Below are 16,734 nucleotides of genomic sequence, written 5' to 3'. Positions count from 1 at the left end.
TGGTAGAACTTAATTATCTTTATATCTTATAACAGTAATGTAATCTCTAAATCATATTAAACACTTAATACGTATCAGGAGCTATTCTAATCATAACTCAGTGGTGTAAGGACTATTATGACCCATTTTAATGATGAAAAGCCTTGATGCATAGAAGTTAAGGATCTTATCCGTGATCGCTCAGCCAGTATGTGGGGGACTAGGACTCAAATCCAGGCAGTCTGGGGCCAGAACTTGGCCTTTCCCAGGCCACTGTGCTTCTGAAGCAAGCTCGGCCAAGCATTCTTCCAGCTAGACCTGAATATCCCACCCCAAAGTCTCCTGCTTTAAAGAAACTAGACCTGGCAGATGGTACAAAGATGGCAAAACATCCACCATGACCCCCTCCCCAAAATGCATTCTCTCTCTTTTGTTACTATTAAAACATGAGTCTTGCGTGTGTAAATTTCAAATTATGCAACTTCCCTTTATAAAACATCAATTCTAGCTTCACAGAGTCTGCAGTCAAGTTTAGAGGAGTGTCCACCTGTGTTGAGCAGCTACTACATAGCAGGGTTGGGGGCCTTGCTAGTGCTTTACACACATCATCTTTCCCCTCACACCAGCGCTGCAGGGCATTGTCAGCTGCACTCATGTCCTGGAGAGGGTGGACTGGCCATTCCCAACTCCCTACTTAGGGACTGCCTCTTTAACCCACCTCATGTCTTGTTGAGCAGGAAAATTTGGCTTTCTAGCTTTTTCTTGTCATGGTGTAAAACTGACTTAGCTTAACATGTTGTCTGTGCTCGAGATGTAACTGATTCATGTGATTGTTCCCGGAACCTGAGATTGCAGGTAAACAGGCTCAGCCCTCATCACCATGAAAACTCCAGACACCAGGTAGGGGCTCTCCAACCCAGCAGGTGGGCACTGACCTTCCCCTCAGCCCGAACCTTGGCCTTTAAAGACTATTTCCCACAGCCCCCATAGGCTTCCAAACTGAGCTCTGTTCAGCCTTCGAGAAATCTAGATTTCCCATCTCTTCAAACAAATGGTTGGATTTCATAGGGACATGGTTAACCATATTCAAAAGCCATAAATAGCATAAAGCCAGCCTGAATTCAAGTGTGCATTATGGAGCTGGAACTCCCTACCTTTACTGTAACCTAGAGGCCATTGTGCCATTTGAACTAACTGAAGTTCCCTCTGCCACCTTCCAGAACCCAGAACCAGCCTAGGCAGTGGCAAGCAGTTGCTAGCAGACACACATCAGCACGCAAGCAGACAGTTTGCTTCCAAAATTATGATGTGGAAAATTTTCTCACTTGGTAGCATACAGGTTTCATTGTTTGTTTGTTTTTTATATCTGTAATGCCTTCAACCTTTATTTGTGAATCACAGGAATCTGCTCACTGTTGCTCAACATTGTTGTACCTCCAAGTTATAAGATTCATTAATTGTAGCTTTTCAGAGTCCTGTATGTTTTGAAGCCTATACTTGATTGATTTACCCAGGGCTTGGGTGTGAGATACAGAGCAATTTTTTTTATAAGCCCATGCAATTTCAGCAAAACAACCAACTGATGGGTGACTGATTCTTTTCCAGAACCCAGCCTGGCTCTGGCTCAGATCTTAATCCCTGAGAGTGCGTGCCTTTAACTCTTGGTTTCCCGTGAAGCCCTCAATTATTTCTACACCATCGTCCCTGTGGGACTTGCTCTCGTGACGCTTTCAACCTTGGGTTTCAAGGCTCATTTTGTACATGCCCCTTGTCCAACCTGATAACTTCATTAAAGAGCATTCACATTTGTAAACATGCTGGCTTTTCGGAGACGATGTGAAGATTCCCTTTCAGAACCCGCAGCCTTACACACTGTTGGCTGAACTACAGGGAGAGAGATAACCTATTTACATACTAAAAGGTCAGTGTTGGACAATCAGCATTTAGAGATGAATTTGCTGCTCCTTGCAACTGGAGCATAAGAATTGGGGAGAAGCTGGCAATTTTGCTGTCTTTTTATCTGTGTAGACAACAAGCACCAGTTTGTCTGTAGGGTATCTGTGCCAAGCCGCAATCACAGTATTTGACAGGGAAGCCCAATGGTTGACGGGCCCCTTCTTGGTCTAGAATCTTCCTGACAACTAAGGGGTATGTGAGTGCACATAACTATGCAAAGCACAGGTCAGCCTCAGCTACTAAAAACTGTAATTAACTTGAGGTGGAAATATTTGCATAATAATACTTCATCTTTTCAGGCCTCCGTTAGTAAAACAGAAACCATCATAATAGATTTTAAATTATGTGGCTACTGCTTACTTAACCTGCCATTTGTATTAGGAAAAGCACTCTTTTAGAGGGCTTAAAATATTTCCTTTTGCGGTCTTTCTTTACAGAATCTCTTTAAATACCAAGTTTTATTTTGCTAATGTGTATTGAAAGTATCTTTAAAAATATCTTATTATAAAGACGTCAGTTTTCTCTGAAATCTTCATAATGTTTTTGCTCCATTTGTAGATTCAAAGTACAATAATTAGGGAATTGAGACTCATGACTCGGTCTTAAATGTCAGGATATAACCTAAGAGTGAGGGTAGAAAACTCATGAAGGTGAAAAACTAGTACCGTAAGGCTGGAGAGCGTGCCCTGAGATCCTTTTGAATTTTTACCCCATGCTCTTCAGCTGCCAGTCTTGGGCAAGCAAGCAGCCCCTGCCCTGCGCTCTTAGAACTGGGGGACATTGGGGAAGAACCCCATCTAAGAGCCACGTCTCACTGCAGCTCGTTCCTAAAGTCCCAGCTGGCACACAGGTTCCCCCAGGTGTGTGCATCAGGCACTGTGGGGGATGACAGCTGCAGCTGACATCACCCCAGGTCCTCCCTGGGGACCCAGTGCCACGTTTTATAGTCAGTATCCCCCAAAGGACTTAGGAAGCCAGATGGGAGCCCGGGCCTGTATCACCTTTGGAGATACACAAAGCAGCTTCCAGGAAGAAATGGTTCTTTGTGCACATACACATCCCAGATGGTTCCGGATGCCAGTCAGCTTGATAGTCACATTCTGTGTAGTTCTGCGTTCCCCTGACTCTGATTTAAGGACAGAGAAGCCAAGGGCCGTGACAAGCTAGTTTCTCTTTGGCCACCAAACAGTGACTTACAGCAATCATTTGAACTTGGTTGGCCGACAGCCACAGTCTTGGAACCCGGGTAGCATCTGTCTTTAAGTACTATTGCTTGGAAACAGATCAGCGGTGCAGGCTGTGCATGGGGCCTCCTCCGGGCAATGGTGTGACATCCTGCAGGACAGGAGGCGAGGCTGTGCCTGCACTTTACGTGACGTGGCTTCTGGAGCTCAGTGTTCTCCTCGGCTTCACTCTCCTCTGCCTCTTTTTCAGAATATCCAGCTGGGCAGGCGCAGCAGGCACTGCACCAGTCGGTCTTCATGTCAGCCCTGTCGGCCCACCCTTTCCGGGACCTTCCCCTCGTCAGAGAGCAGCACTGCAAGCTGCTTCCAGGCGTGGCTGGTATTCAGGCCAGGGAAGTGGCTGGCTGGACCGTGGATGAGGTGAGGTGCTGCCGGGCCCGGGGCTGGGCGTGCCCTGCTGCAGCCAAGTGCCTTAGCCCCGCTCGCTCCAGAGCTTCTCTAACACCTGAGAAAGTGCCTTTTTTCTCCCAAGCATTGCATCTGCTGTTTCAGGTTCCGTACACTTGTGGGGGGAAGCAGGCCTGATTTTGAGGAAAGCAGGCAAGTCCATCTTGGGGCAGCTGGTCCTGGGCCTCCCACCCTAGCCTCAGCCCAGCCCAGCCCCCACCCAGCTGCCCTCTGCTGCTGTCTGATTTAAGCCTCAGGTCCTGCCCCACATTTAACCTGGGGCAGCACACATGTATAAGCACCTCGGACTTCCAGTCCCAGCAGCCCCTCGTCATGACTGAGGCAGCTTCTTCTTTGAACCCAGACGTTCTGTCCCCCGAGAGAATCCAAAGCCCACGCAGCCCTGAGAGCCCGTGCATACTCACAACTGCGCAGTTCTCTGCTGCCTGTTTATTCATCCTAAGCCACAAGGACAGCAGGCCAGCCTTCAGTTTATTTTTAAAGTACATTTGATCACAATGTTGCAACAGATGCTGTACAGAAGGAGAAAACAGATCCAATTTTAACGTAAAGGTGCCTTATAACATTGGTTTTTAATAAGGATTGGTTAAGTCCCATTGCTTACTGCAATGTAGAAATGCTTCATCTTTGTAGCAGTTTTCTTTTAAGGAACAGAGGCTCTTTGACTGAAATTCCTTTTGATAAAGGTATTGTTCCCACTAGTGAGGCCATTGATAAACTTTGTAAAAATGAAGGAAAACCCTTGGTCACTCTGAGGACAAGATTTGTGCTAGAGCTGGAATTAAATTAATCACAAAGTGTTCATTGAGTACTTACTGCTTTAACCTAATTCAGGCTTGGTTTAAGTCTTCCTTTCTAGCCTGGGGCAGGAGATGGGCTGGGCAGGGGGAGCGAGGTGGGCCACACACAGGTCGGAGGTTGGACCCAGCCTTGCTCCCCAACCCTTTCACCCTGGGCACCCCTCATAGCCGGCCTGGCCAGCCACCCTCTGCCCAGCACCACCCCTAGAGCAGGGTAGGCTGCCCACCCTCTGCCCATCACCCCTGGAACAGAGTGGGCTAACGACCCTACCCAGTACCCATCGTGCAGCAGGGTGGGCCTCTGTGTGTTTGCTGAATGACAAGGGGCTGACAGCTGGATTTTGAAGCCAAGGGGGAATATATTTAAGCAGAGAGAAGCAGCAGAGCCATTCCATTTGGGGGGAAAACCAGGAGGGGGCATGGAGTGAGGAAGTACGGCATGCTCAAGGATGGCAGGTGGGCAGGGCCTCTCTCCTGATGTCAGCAGTGATGAAGAGCAATATTCATATAAGGGTAATAAGGAAGTACTCTTATTTTGGGAAAATTGAGGCACTGAGAGACCAAGTAAGTTGCTTAAGGCCTCATGACCACTGGGGAGGGGGCACTAAGACCCTTGGGAGTGGAGGTTGGGGCACCACGGAAGAACAGAGGCGGAGAGGATCTAGAGTGAAGGAGCCAGCATTGGGCATGTTGGCACTGGATGCTCAGCAGCCAGGGACAGAGCGTATTGGAAATGGGCTTCTTCATCCTTGCATGAAATGCCTTTCAGTGAGGGTCAACACGGAGTGTCTCTGCAGAGGACCTGAAAGCACCTTCCCTTTTGTCCGACTGGGAGGAAGACTTCCACTCTGCACTGTTACCCCTGAAGGGAGGCCAGGCCCAGAGCCTTTGTAACTCCTCCCAGAGTGGTGCTGGCTGCCTTTTTAACTCCTCGCTACTGTGGCTGTTTCTGCTAGAGCAGTGAATGGCACACTGCAGGTAGGCTGTGAAGCCAATTTAGTGGTTATAAAATGAAAGACAGGAATAGATGAGAGCACATAATATGCACTAAAGGTTATTGTTTTGTGAAATTTTGTTTCAGCTGTTAGAGATGTGTGGGCCTGTGCACACATTCAAGTTAGTGTCAAGGTAAAGTGTATTCCTTATTCTGGATCATGGTCAACAAGACTTTGCACAGAATTTATATTCTTGTGCAAATTATAATATTTTAAGAATAAGGGCTAAATATTGTCATCGCTACAGCACAGTGTCTTGCACAAAGTAGGTGTTTGAATAAGTGAATGACTGGATGAATGGTTGGATTGGTGGATGGGTGGATGGATGGATAGATGGATGGATTGGTGGATGGGTGGGCAGGTGGGTGGGTGGGTGGATGGATGGGTGGGCAGGTGGGTGGGTGGATGCAAGGACAGAAGGATGGATGAGTGCATGGGTAGATGAATTCTTTGTAGTATGTTCCTGCCAGGTATCTGACCAGGCAAAGTTGTATGCAAATTGACAGCCACAGAAATAACTCGGTTATGCTTGGTGCACATAGAGATGACTTTTATTTCTTATATTTAAAAAAGCTTTTTAAAGCACAATATATAAATTGCCCTGGTCTCAAACAAGTGCACCCTAGATGTTCACTAACTTTAAAAGATGACAGTCACTTTAAAAGCAGTCTTTATAAAGAAAGGAGAGGCTTGAAAAATTCAGGCTACTGGTAACTAAGCAGAGCAGCCTTTTACAGTTGGGCCCTTTAAAACAAAAAAAAAAAAAGATGATAAACTATGCTGTTAAAAAATGAGACCCAGGCTGGAAACAGGATCCCAGTGGACTTTTGGCCAGTGCAGTCAGGCACACGGCTACAGGCTCAGCAAGATGGAGAGCACCACCATTTGGAAAGATTTAGGGCAGCAGAGCCCCACTGAGGAAAACAAGGCCTGCTGAGCTCCAGAAAGGATGCCAGAAAAAGTAGGTTGGGGGGAAGCAGAGCTCATCTGAAAGCCTGGGAGCGTCAGCTTTATCCATCTTCCCAAACTGCTGTCTCATGCCTAGAATTCCCTCCTTCCCTGCCCTTCTAGAACACAGCAAGCATTGGCCGTTGGGCACCGGGCTCCTGGGAGGCAGGGACACCCCCGTGGGTCGGTCTCCCTCAGCTCAGGAAGCTTCTCCGGGTGGAAGCCAGGTCCCGGCGCCTGCCATGGCCTTGCAGAGATCAGCACGGCCTCACGCTGCCTTGTGTGGAGGGACGATGGGGGACAGTTTCCTGTCACAGAGTTCATGCCCACCTCATCCATTCTCTAACTCTAACCAACATCTTGAAGAAAAAAGTCCTTCTTTCAAGGAGAGCATGAGAAGTAAACTTTTTCATATTACTCTGCCATGTTTTAAAATTGCCACTCTATATTTGGAAAATTTGTAGCAAAATGGGCTTTTTATTTCAGCCTGAAAATATTATTGTTACAGGGAGTAAATAAAAATGATCAAGACCTTAGCATTTTAAAAAATCTGTGTCCAGAAGAACCTCCTTCAGTAGATTTCATGGAACTTGTTATTTACTTTGGATAAAGAAAGAGAATATACTCAGAATCTCTTTCCAGAAAGACAGAAAATTCCAGACACGTGATTTAGCAGACCTGATGTAGGGGGCATGGTCTGAGTAGAGCAGAGGACCAGGGCCTCTCAGCGGGCACAGCGGGCATGCAGCCACCCCTGGCATACACTGAGGGCACCTTGCTCAGTGGCACGGGCTCTGTGTGCTCTGTGGATTGATTTAACACATTGTGTATTCCCATTAAAAAATCCAATTTACCTTTGACATGGGCAGTGATTTCTTGGCTAACAATGCTAAGAAGGGGGAAACGTGATCCTTTTTTCATTTGTTTGCTCAGAAAAGAAAGTTCAGACATACGCAGACTGCCAAAGCAACTCAGCACTTGCACTGGGAATGAAGTTCTCTGCACATGTTCTTTAAGGAGCCACTTCACTTGCCTGAATGGGAAACCAGTGTCCCTGTTGCTCCCCCTGGACTGAGTGGCTGAGATATAACAATAGTGTCTTTAACTCATCCCTAGTTCCATTTTTCCATTTTCAATTTTTTTTCCTACTATGCCATTCAGCCCCTCTTCCCTTTTCAGAAGAAATGTGAAAGAACAATCCCAGAAGATTCTTTTAAAGCAGTGGTTTTCAACTGTTTTGCACACACACACACACCCGACTACCACACACACACACACACACACACACACACACACACAAAGGGGGCATTTGGAGATATTTATGGATGTTCCAACTGGGGAGGGGAGGTGCTGTTGGCATCCAGATGGTAGAGATCAGGGATGCTGCTAAACATCCTACATGCACAGGACAGCCCCCCAACAACAAGGAATTATCTGGCCCAAAATGTCAGCAGTGCTGAGGTTGAGAAACCCAGCTTTAGAGCCTTTTTCCTGGACTCTGCTTTGATTCCTTTTGTTCCCACCTGCCTGTCCCCAGGTCCTCAGGGTCCTAACGCTGCAGCCCCTCCCGCCCTCCACTCTTTGCCTGCCCGGTGGGAGCGTCTAGTTCCTCGGGGGGCTCCCCCCAAGCCCGGCATCCAGCAAGGATCCACGCAGACCCTGCTAGGTGGCCTCTCAAGCCTTCTCTAATCATGATCCTCAACCCTAACTGGGACCTTTAAAAAATATACCCAGAACTCCATTCATTTGGACTCTCTGGGGGACTCCCAGGTGACTGCAGCATGTAACGGGGAGACCCACGGCTCCAGGGGCTCCTATTGCAGCTGGTAGCAGCACAGCTGCACACCTGGGAATCACAGCCCCTGTCGCTGCTTTTCCGTGCACTCCCTTTATCGGCCTCACCTTTCATATTATTAATAAGAAAAAGAGTAATATGAAAAAGTTTCCTTCTCATGCTCCTCTTGAAAGGACTTTCTTTTCTTCAAGATGTTGGTTAGCTAGGCAGGCTTCTGGTGCCCTGTGTGATCCACTTGGGATTTGCTCCTTTGATTCCCTCCCTTCTCCATCCACCCTATCATAACCGCTGTGGTGAAGACACTGTGCCTGTCCTGCGTTCCCACCCGAGTTAGTCTACCCCCTCCTCCAGCCCATCGCCTTTAAATCTCTTAGGGATTTTAACATAGCTGAGCATGTAGTGTAGTGATTTATAAGCTTTTATTTACTCACCATTTCCCCTTATCCTCCCACCACTAATTAACAGTAAACTCATTGCAGTCCAGTCTCCACCTGCTCCCACACAGCCTTCCCAGCAGCCCGCTCGGTGGCTCACGTCGTGGTGCTCGGGCAGACGTGTTGGCCCGAGAGCATTCTGGGGAATGATGGCGCTGCCGTCCCCTCCACCCCACAATCCCTGCAGTATTCTGTCTCCACGAAGCACGGCCGTGGCCATGCTTCAGACACCTGAGCCACTGTCCCCCACCCGTAGCAGTCAGGTCTCTGAAGGTTTCTCCAGCAGCATTTCCAAGGCTGTAATAACTCCCTACAAATACCGAACACTGCTGCAGGCTTCCTGTCCACCTAGGAATGAAGACCTCATTAGCTCAGCAAACAGCCTCAGCTTCCTTGGCATGTTTACAGCCTGAGTGCCCGGGTCTCACCTGGAACAGCTTATGCTTGCAAAGGGACAGAGGCTGGCGTGAGGCGCCCCAGCACTTCCCGGTGCCCCCAGGGCTTGCAGGTTTCTCTCCGTGGCAGCGTGAGGATTGGTGTCTGTGAGGTTTTCACATCCTTATCACATCATCCCACACTTTATAAAGGAGGATTGTAAAATGACTCACAATAAAATATACTTGCTGTGTCAGAGGCAAGTAAAGCAGATGCCAACAGGCTGGCTGCTTCTAAAAAAAAAAAAGATAATCTGAAATCTCGGTATCAGCACAGACTAAATGTGGCCGTGAGACAGAAGGGAGAGCAAAGCCCCAGGTGTGTATGCACACAGGTGTCAGGCCCCAGCACTCGCCCTCTGGGTGTTGACCTGGACCGCCACTCTGCAAATCACCAAAGGGGTCAGCACATCTCCTAGAAGGATCTCAAAGGGAGCCTGGTTAGCCCAGAGCCCTTTGATTGTTGAGCACGTTAGCAGAAGGCCCTGGCCTCACTGACCTGGTTATGAACCTTCCCCATCAGAGAAGGGAGGGTGTACACAATTCCATTGACACAAGAGGCAGAGAACCATAAAGAAAAACCAGAACAAAAGGGTAAGTCCACCTAAAACCATCACCTCCCAAGATCCCACTACTGTTGCTTTCTAGCTGCCTTTCCTCCCCTCGTACAACAGTGCCAGGCCCAGCCAGAAGCACCCAGGATCTGGTCGTCATGGTGGTGGTTGGGAATCTTCACTCCATCAGGTTTGCTCAGTCAACTCTCCGAAAGTGTCCAAAGAGAACACTCACTGGCTTCCTGAGCTTAGAGTCGGGTTTTTGTCCGATCTCTATTATGAAAAATGACTTGGGCCATGTGCAGGCGAGGGGGAGGGTGGGGAATCGAGTTGGAAACTACTCCAATCTGACTCAACCCCAAGACCAAAGAACACATCAGGCAAAAAGTTCCAAATGAATTTTAATAGGAACTGACTTATTAAACAGGAGGATTTTTTCCCAATGGCTGCCGTTGGGAAACGGAAGTCAATGATCTAGCTGATTTGGTTACAAAGAAACCTCAGCTGAGTCTCCTGAAAGTTGATGACCAACAGCAGTTGAGCTCAAGGATCTTCCATATCTGTGCTCTGCTCACGAGGCTGCTGCAAGCTCAAGTTTCCACCCTTTTCCCTAAGGAAGGGGCTGGGTACCGACCCTGGGTCTGCCTCAAAAACGGATTCTCCAGAACTTTGGATTTGGAGTCAGAATACGTAAGTTCCAAAATCGTCTCTGCCACTTGCTGGCTTTGGGTGTGTGACCTCCTGAAAGTTATCATCCAGCCACCCGGTGTCAACTTCATCATCATTAACATGAGAATTCAACCCCAAGCGGCTGGGCCCTGGGAGGTGCTGGAGGGTCAGAAAGAGTAAGGCAGGCCCTAAAGCATCCTAAAGGGAAAGTGGGCAGACTCTTCCTCCTGACCATCGTTGTGGAAAGTGCCAGCTGCTGCCTCCCTGACCCCACAGAGTGCAGGATATCAGATGAGAGAAGAGGCAGAGGCTGGTGTGGTTAGAATTACAACCGTAGCCTTGTGTGGGTCAGCCTGGTAATGAGGACGGAGAAGGTGCTAGAGCTTCATCTAATTTCTGAGCTGGCTAATGCTAATGTGACGTGATAATTACCATTTAAATCCCAAGTGTTTGAGGGAGCTGAAGTGTATTTTACTCAAATGTTGAGTTTCTACAACCCACGAAATGCTTTCAGGTGCGTGTCTTAAATGAGGCTTTTCATCTTGCGCTGTAGGTGGCTGAATTTGTACAGTCTCTTCTGGGCTGTGAAGAGTATGCCAAGTGCTTCAAGAAAGAGGTAAGCAATGTAAAAATTATAATGTATATCTTATACTTCTAGACCCAGAAGCGCTTTGTTTTCATTTACTTAAGTGTGAGTAAGAGAATTTGGGGGAGGCAAGCCAAAGGAGGCTCCTGGCAGGCAAGGAGCCCAGCGGGAGGGTTTGAGACAAAGCAAGCCGAGCCTCCCTCTCTGGCTTTCTATCTTTAGCTGTGCTTTGTCACAGAAGAGCAGGAATTTTAATGCTTATGGTGCTCGGCTTGCACTGCATGCTCAATAAATACTCTATTTGGTCAAAGAATAAATGAACAAGTTAATTGATTAATACCTACAGGCGCCACAAAGCCTCTGCATGACCACGATGAGCGTCGCTGGGGGAAAGGGGAATCTTCCCGGGGACCGTCCCTGGGGAAACGAGGGACAGTGCCCGCTCCAAAATGGCAGTGATGCTGCCTTTCTGTCCCTGCCCTGCATCAGCTGGAAGAGGGAAGCAGAGAAGTCCCAAAACCCTTCTCTGGATTTTTCGGTTTCCTGCCTTCTCTCAGTTGGGAATGGACTGAACTGCTTAACGTTTGTCCTGAAACTAGTATCCAAAGCTGTGGGGGCCCAGGAGAGACTAGAGCAGCCAGGGAATGATACTGCGAATAATAATATTAGTCATCGTTTCTTGGGGGCATGCCAAGGGCCAGGCACTGTGCTAAACGCCTTACCTGCATTGCCCTGCGACCCTCCCAACAACCCACAGTGGCAGTTGACTGAGGTAGAAGCAGGCTCTGGAAGGTCAACACAGTGAGAAAAGAGCAGAGTCTATTCCAACCCACGTCCATCTGACAGCAGAGCCTCACTCATTGCTCTAGAACATACCAAGAAAACAACCGTCCTGGGGACTCTAGAAAGCAGCTCACAGAGCTCTCTAGAGCTCAGAGCACAGTGCAGGGCAAATTCTCTTTGAATTTTGGATCCTGGAGCCCTCGAGGGCCCAGCAAGCTCTGGATGTCCAGAGACCCCAGCAGCAGGGCCTTTCTGAGGTCAGTGCAGGTGGCTGCCCGTGGAAAGGTGGGCTCACCTGGCTCAGCCAGGGCCAGCCTCACTTATGAAGTCTGCTCTGCATTCAGCAACACCCAGCACCCAGCTCGAGTCTACCTGTGCGGCCGGGTAGAAAGTGCCTCTGTCAGATCACCAGGTCAGGCTCAGTGCCTGGTGGTGTCACCTTGGCAAGTTCCCAGCCTCCCTTACCCCCTTCTACAAAACATGCATTTCAGGGGATCCCTTCGTGGTTAAGGGAGTGTGTTTATAGTACCTCACCCAGCTCTTGTCTCAGAGCAGGGGCTTAACCAATGGCAGCAAGGTAGAGCAGAGGTCTCTTCTGGGGTCCAACAAGCCTGGACTGAAGTCCCAACTCAGCCACTTGTCAGCTGTGTGACCTTGGGTAGGTCACTGAGTCTGTCATTTGTTTTGGGATTTCTTTATCTATCTTACTTGGTGAAGGGGAGAATTGTGTATTTAAGAGCTTGTTGGGCCCCATGCAAGTGGTTGTCATTGCCACCATCACCACGATTGGCTATTTGGGCAGAGGTTTTTGCCTGAAAATGCTGGTGAGAATGTAGGAGATTCCTCTACTATTGGAAATATGCTCTCTACCCACGGAAAAAGTCCTCCACCAGATAATACATCATAAACACACAGGAAGCTTTTGAAAACTTTTTAAAATTTTAATTTGTAAACTTTCTACAACTTAAAACTTTAAAACCCCAGCCCAGGGGCTCCAGAGGTGGGACCCTTTGCTCGTGGCAGTGAGATGTGACACCGAGGATTGCGGTGTTCAGTAGGAAGGGTTTAGAACCACCGTGCTAGGTTCACGGGAGGGTCTTGCCATAGAAAACCCTTTCATTCTTGCCTGCTTGGTTATGGAACCAGGAACCGTGCTGGCGCAGTCCATTTAAATAGGTGACATGGGTGTGGGACACGCCAGCCAGGCACAGTTAGACTGGGAGCTCCGGAAGCTGTGGAGGGGCAGCACAGCTGGGTTCTCATGCTAATCCAGGAGAACCATGGGATTTCAGACCATGCTGGGTTTTCAAACTCAATGAAACATTTATTTTATTTATATTTATGCTTACAATGGCATTCATTATGAAAAACTTGTTTAAATGTAGGAGGGTTAAAAGGAGAAAATAAAAACCAACCACTAGTCCGCCAGTCCAAGATAATTTCTGTGAACATTTGCCATAAATACTTAAAATATTTTATCTGTATACATGTGTGTGCATGCATATTTAAATTTACCAATTGAAATTGAGAGCATTCTAAAGTATCATATCATGTTTTGTTGCTTAACAATCCATCAGAAATTTCCCGTGTCATTAAATGTTTCACTGAAGCATGAGTTTTGGTAACTGCCTCGTCTTCCATCCTATGCTTTTACCATAATTTATTTACTTCCACTGTTATTGGAAAGCTGGGTTTTTTCAGTATTTTGCTATTATCTGTAACACCAGAGTGTATAAATTGCACATTATTCTCTTTATAAAAATCCCTGGAGATTTACTTGGCAGATGAAAGCATGTTATTTTTAAGGCTCTTGATATAAATTCAGGCAAAGATTTAAATAAATAGAAATTTATTCAATAAATAAATAGAAACTTAGCCTGGGAACATTGAGTACATATTGAATTCTGTTTAACAGAGGGAGCACCTTTTTTTTAAATTCAGTTTTATTGAGATATATTCACGTATCATACATTCATCCATGGTGTACAATCAGCTGTTGACAGTACCATCATATAGTTGTACATTCATCACCCCAATCTATTTTTTTAACATTTTCCTTACACCAGAAAGAATAAAAAATAAAAGTAAAAAACAACACCCAAGTCATCCCCCCCATCCCACCCTATTTTTCATGTAGTTTTTGTCCCCATTTTTCTACTCATCCATCCATACACTAGATAAAGGGAGTGATCCACAAGGTTTTCGCAATCACACTGTCACCCCTTGTAAGCTATATTGTTACACAATCGTCTTCAAGAGTCAAGGCTATTGGATTGCAGTTTGATAGTTTCAGGTATTTACTTCTAGCTATTCCAGTACATTAAAACCTAAAAAGGGTTATCTATATAGTGCATAAGGTGCCCACCCAAGTGACCTCTCAACTCTATTTGAAATCTCTTCAGCCACTGAAGCTTTATTTTGTTTCATTTCACATCCCCCTTTTGGTCAAGAAGATGTTCTCAATCCCATGATGTCGGGCCCAGGTTCATCCCCGGGAGTCATATTCTGCATTGCCAGGGAGATTTACACCCCTGGCAGTCGGGTCCCACGTATGGGGGAGGGCAGTGAGTTCACCTGCTGAGTTGGGTTAGCTGGGGGGGGGGGCCCATCTGAGCAACAAAGACAGAGCACCTTTTTAATTTAACTTGACTTCAAAGTCTTGGAAACAAAATGGAGTAGGGCATTGATCCTGAAGCAGCAAGGAGCAGGCAGCTCTCGTTCTCCACTGCTCCTGAGCTCCAGAGAGGCCAAGCTGCTCAAGTGTCACACAGCTCTGCCCCTGAGTTACTTGTGGGTAGATGGGCTTTATATTCGGGTTTATTTATTTGCAGCAGATTGATGGCAAAGCCTTCCTGCTTCTGACACAGACGGACATCGTCAAGGTGATGAAGATCAAACTGGGCCCTGCACTGAAGATCTATAATTCTGTCCTGATGTTCAGGAACTCCCAGGACCTCACTGAAGAGGATGCCGTCTCAGGGACAGGCACCAGGGGATAGTGGGCTCATGCAGCTTCTCCTGGCATCAGGGCCGGGCTCCTTCATCAGTAAAACCAGCGTCCTCCACACAGTCACATCTAGACTTAATCTGGACCTTGTGCGTGTCTCCTCTTGGGCATCACCAGCGCAGAGGTTGGGGCACATGGATAGGTTCATAAACATCGTTATGTTTGGTTAATCCTTTCAACTTTGTTGGGTTGCAACAAACAGACCAAAGAAGCCCACTCGTACACCTTCATTCGTTTCCCTCTCCGTAAAACAAACCACTTCCCATTTTGCAAGCATAAAACTCTCAAGTGATGAAATATTAGAAACACAGTATTCACAAATACACTGTTAATGTTTTCACCAGAATAACATCTGAGCCTTGCTCAGATTTGCCATCTGGATGGCAGCGAGTTGAGAAGATGGAGGCCTGGTGCTTTAAAAAGACTTCATGTGAGATTTTTGTGTACTTTACTCAGGAAAAGTGTGAATCTTTAAAATAATAATAATGAGCACATGTTTTCAGAATTCATTAATTCTCCCTTCTGACCTGTTACCCATCTCTTGGCTATGCTCCAAAGGTCTCCTGGAGCTACATTAAGGTGTGTGTCCAGGTGAGCTGGGAGCAGTCAGGCCGGGCTCTGGGCCAAGGCTGGCGGGACCCTAACGCATCCCCACAGCAGGGATACACGTGCTTTCTGGGGGCCCCAGGGGTCCTCGCCGGAACACTGGGATCGGCTGGTTCACCAGATGCCCACCCACACCTATTCCTTCCGGCGTCTGCTCAGAGCTGATGTCAGGAGGTAGGGAGCCGCGTTCTGCCCGGGGCCCAGGGTACATCTCTCAGAGGCCCACTCTTAGAAAGGCAGCTCTCGGAAGTAAGGAGCTTGGCATCTACTATTTGTTTGAAAAATCCTGGTTTGCTATCAGACCTCATTTTAGTTTTCTGTGTGATTGTATTTGGGACTTAAGTTGCATGGAGACCACAGTTTTGAAAGACAAGTACCTCTTTTCTTACACACCCCCATAGTAAGAGTGACCAGTTCCCTCGTGGAAGTGGAGAGCCGTTGTTTTTGAGTTGGAAGAGAAATGGAGTAGATCAGACTCAGGCCTGAGTGTACCATTTTCTTCATTAAGAATGTTATGGTTTCAGAAAGTTGTTCTGCTTGGAGATTTCCTCAACCTTTAGGTCATGTAAGAAAAAACATTCTTCTCTAAAGGGTGTGTTGTATATAAGACATTTCTTTAGATTCCTTACCTGGATGCAATTTTAATGTTATTGGTTGATGTAAATTTTTGTTTCTGTGAAGTTTTGTTTTGATTTTTCTGTGTGTGTGTTCTTTTTTGTAGACTACCATGTATGATAAAAATTCCTGCTTCTGCTATGCTAAAAATTTAATATATTTTAAATGATAATAAACAGATAAAACCCATGCCTCGTGGCCTTTCAAATATGTTATCAAGTCCTGTTCTCACACCACAGCCTGGAAGCTTTTTTTTCTCAGCAAAAAGGAAGAGAAAAGGCAATTCTGCACACATTAGCCAGCAAAGAGGTCAGCCATTTTGGAAAACTGTGTTCCTTGGGCTTCATTTCCTTAGGGAAGTAAATTTAGATGTAAATAATTTGAGGAATTAAATTGGAGTTTTTTTAATGAAAAAGAACCTCAGAATTGCTCATTTATGGGCTCCGTGGAAGACATGAGGTTTGTGGATCATATATGTAATACATGTCATTACAACAGAAGGTTCTAGACCAGAACAGATAGTAGCAAGCCTAACTGGGGTTGAACTATGGTGTTCCTGGAAGGTGGTGTGATCATATGGTAAGAACTTGACCCAGCTCTCTCGCCATCTGCTGGACAGCCCCACTTTATGTTACCCACATACCTCAAACTTGACATATTCCAAAGGGAGCTCAAATGGCCCCACCCTAGTCTTCCTCGCCTGATGGATGGTGCCGTAATCAGAGTAGCTGTCAAGGCCAGGGAGCTAAAAGCATTCTCAACACTTTCTTCAACCTCCCCTCCCAGTTCAAGCAATCAGCAGATCAGGTGGCATCTGCCTATGCTAAATAGCTTCCAAACACACCACTTTCACCCTTCATCATCTCCTCCATGGTTGAGACTACCATGGTCTATTGCCACAACTTCTGCAACAACCTGCTA

General features: G+C 46.9%; 1 protein-coding gene across 9 annotated transcripts in view; it reads left to right on the top strand.

The window, feature by feature from the left end:
- L3MBTL4 (L3MBTL histone methyl-lysine binding protein 4) overlaps positions 1-16,146 on the top strand; it is a 433,696-nt gene extending 417,550 nt beyond the window's left edge. For 5 of the 9 annotated variants that reach the window (XM_037805554.1, XM_037805556.1, XM_037805555.1 and 2 more), the window contains 3 exons: positions 3,370-3,539; positions 10,770-10,832; positions 14,417-16,145. In XM_037805554.1, the coding sequence (XP_037661482.1) occupies positions 3,370-3,539; positions 10,770-10,832; positions 14,417-14,584 (401 nt within the window). In that variant the 3' untranslated portion in view covers positions 14,585-16,145. Of the gene's footprint in view, positions 1-3,369; positions 3,540-10,769; positions 10,833-14,416 lie in introns of those variants that run through there. The other 4 variants (XM_037805559.1, XM_037805558.1, XR_005212158.1 and 1 more) reach the window with 4 other exon arrangements.
- Positions 16,147-16,734: the final 588 nt, after the last annotated feature.

This window comes from Choloepus didactylus, chromosome 16, assembly GCF_015220235.1.
Source record: "Choloepus didactylus isolate mChoDid1 chromosome 16, mChoDid1.pri, whole genome shotgun sequence".
Classification (NCBI taxonomy): Eukaryota; Metazoa; Chordata; class Mammalia; order Pilosa; family Megalonychidae; genus Choloepus; species Choloepus didactylus.
The sequence above is the reverse complement of the archived record's forward strand: the minus strand, read 5'-3'. Positions and strand labels throughout refer to the sequence as shown.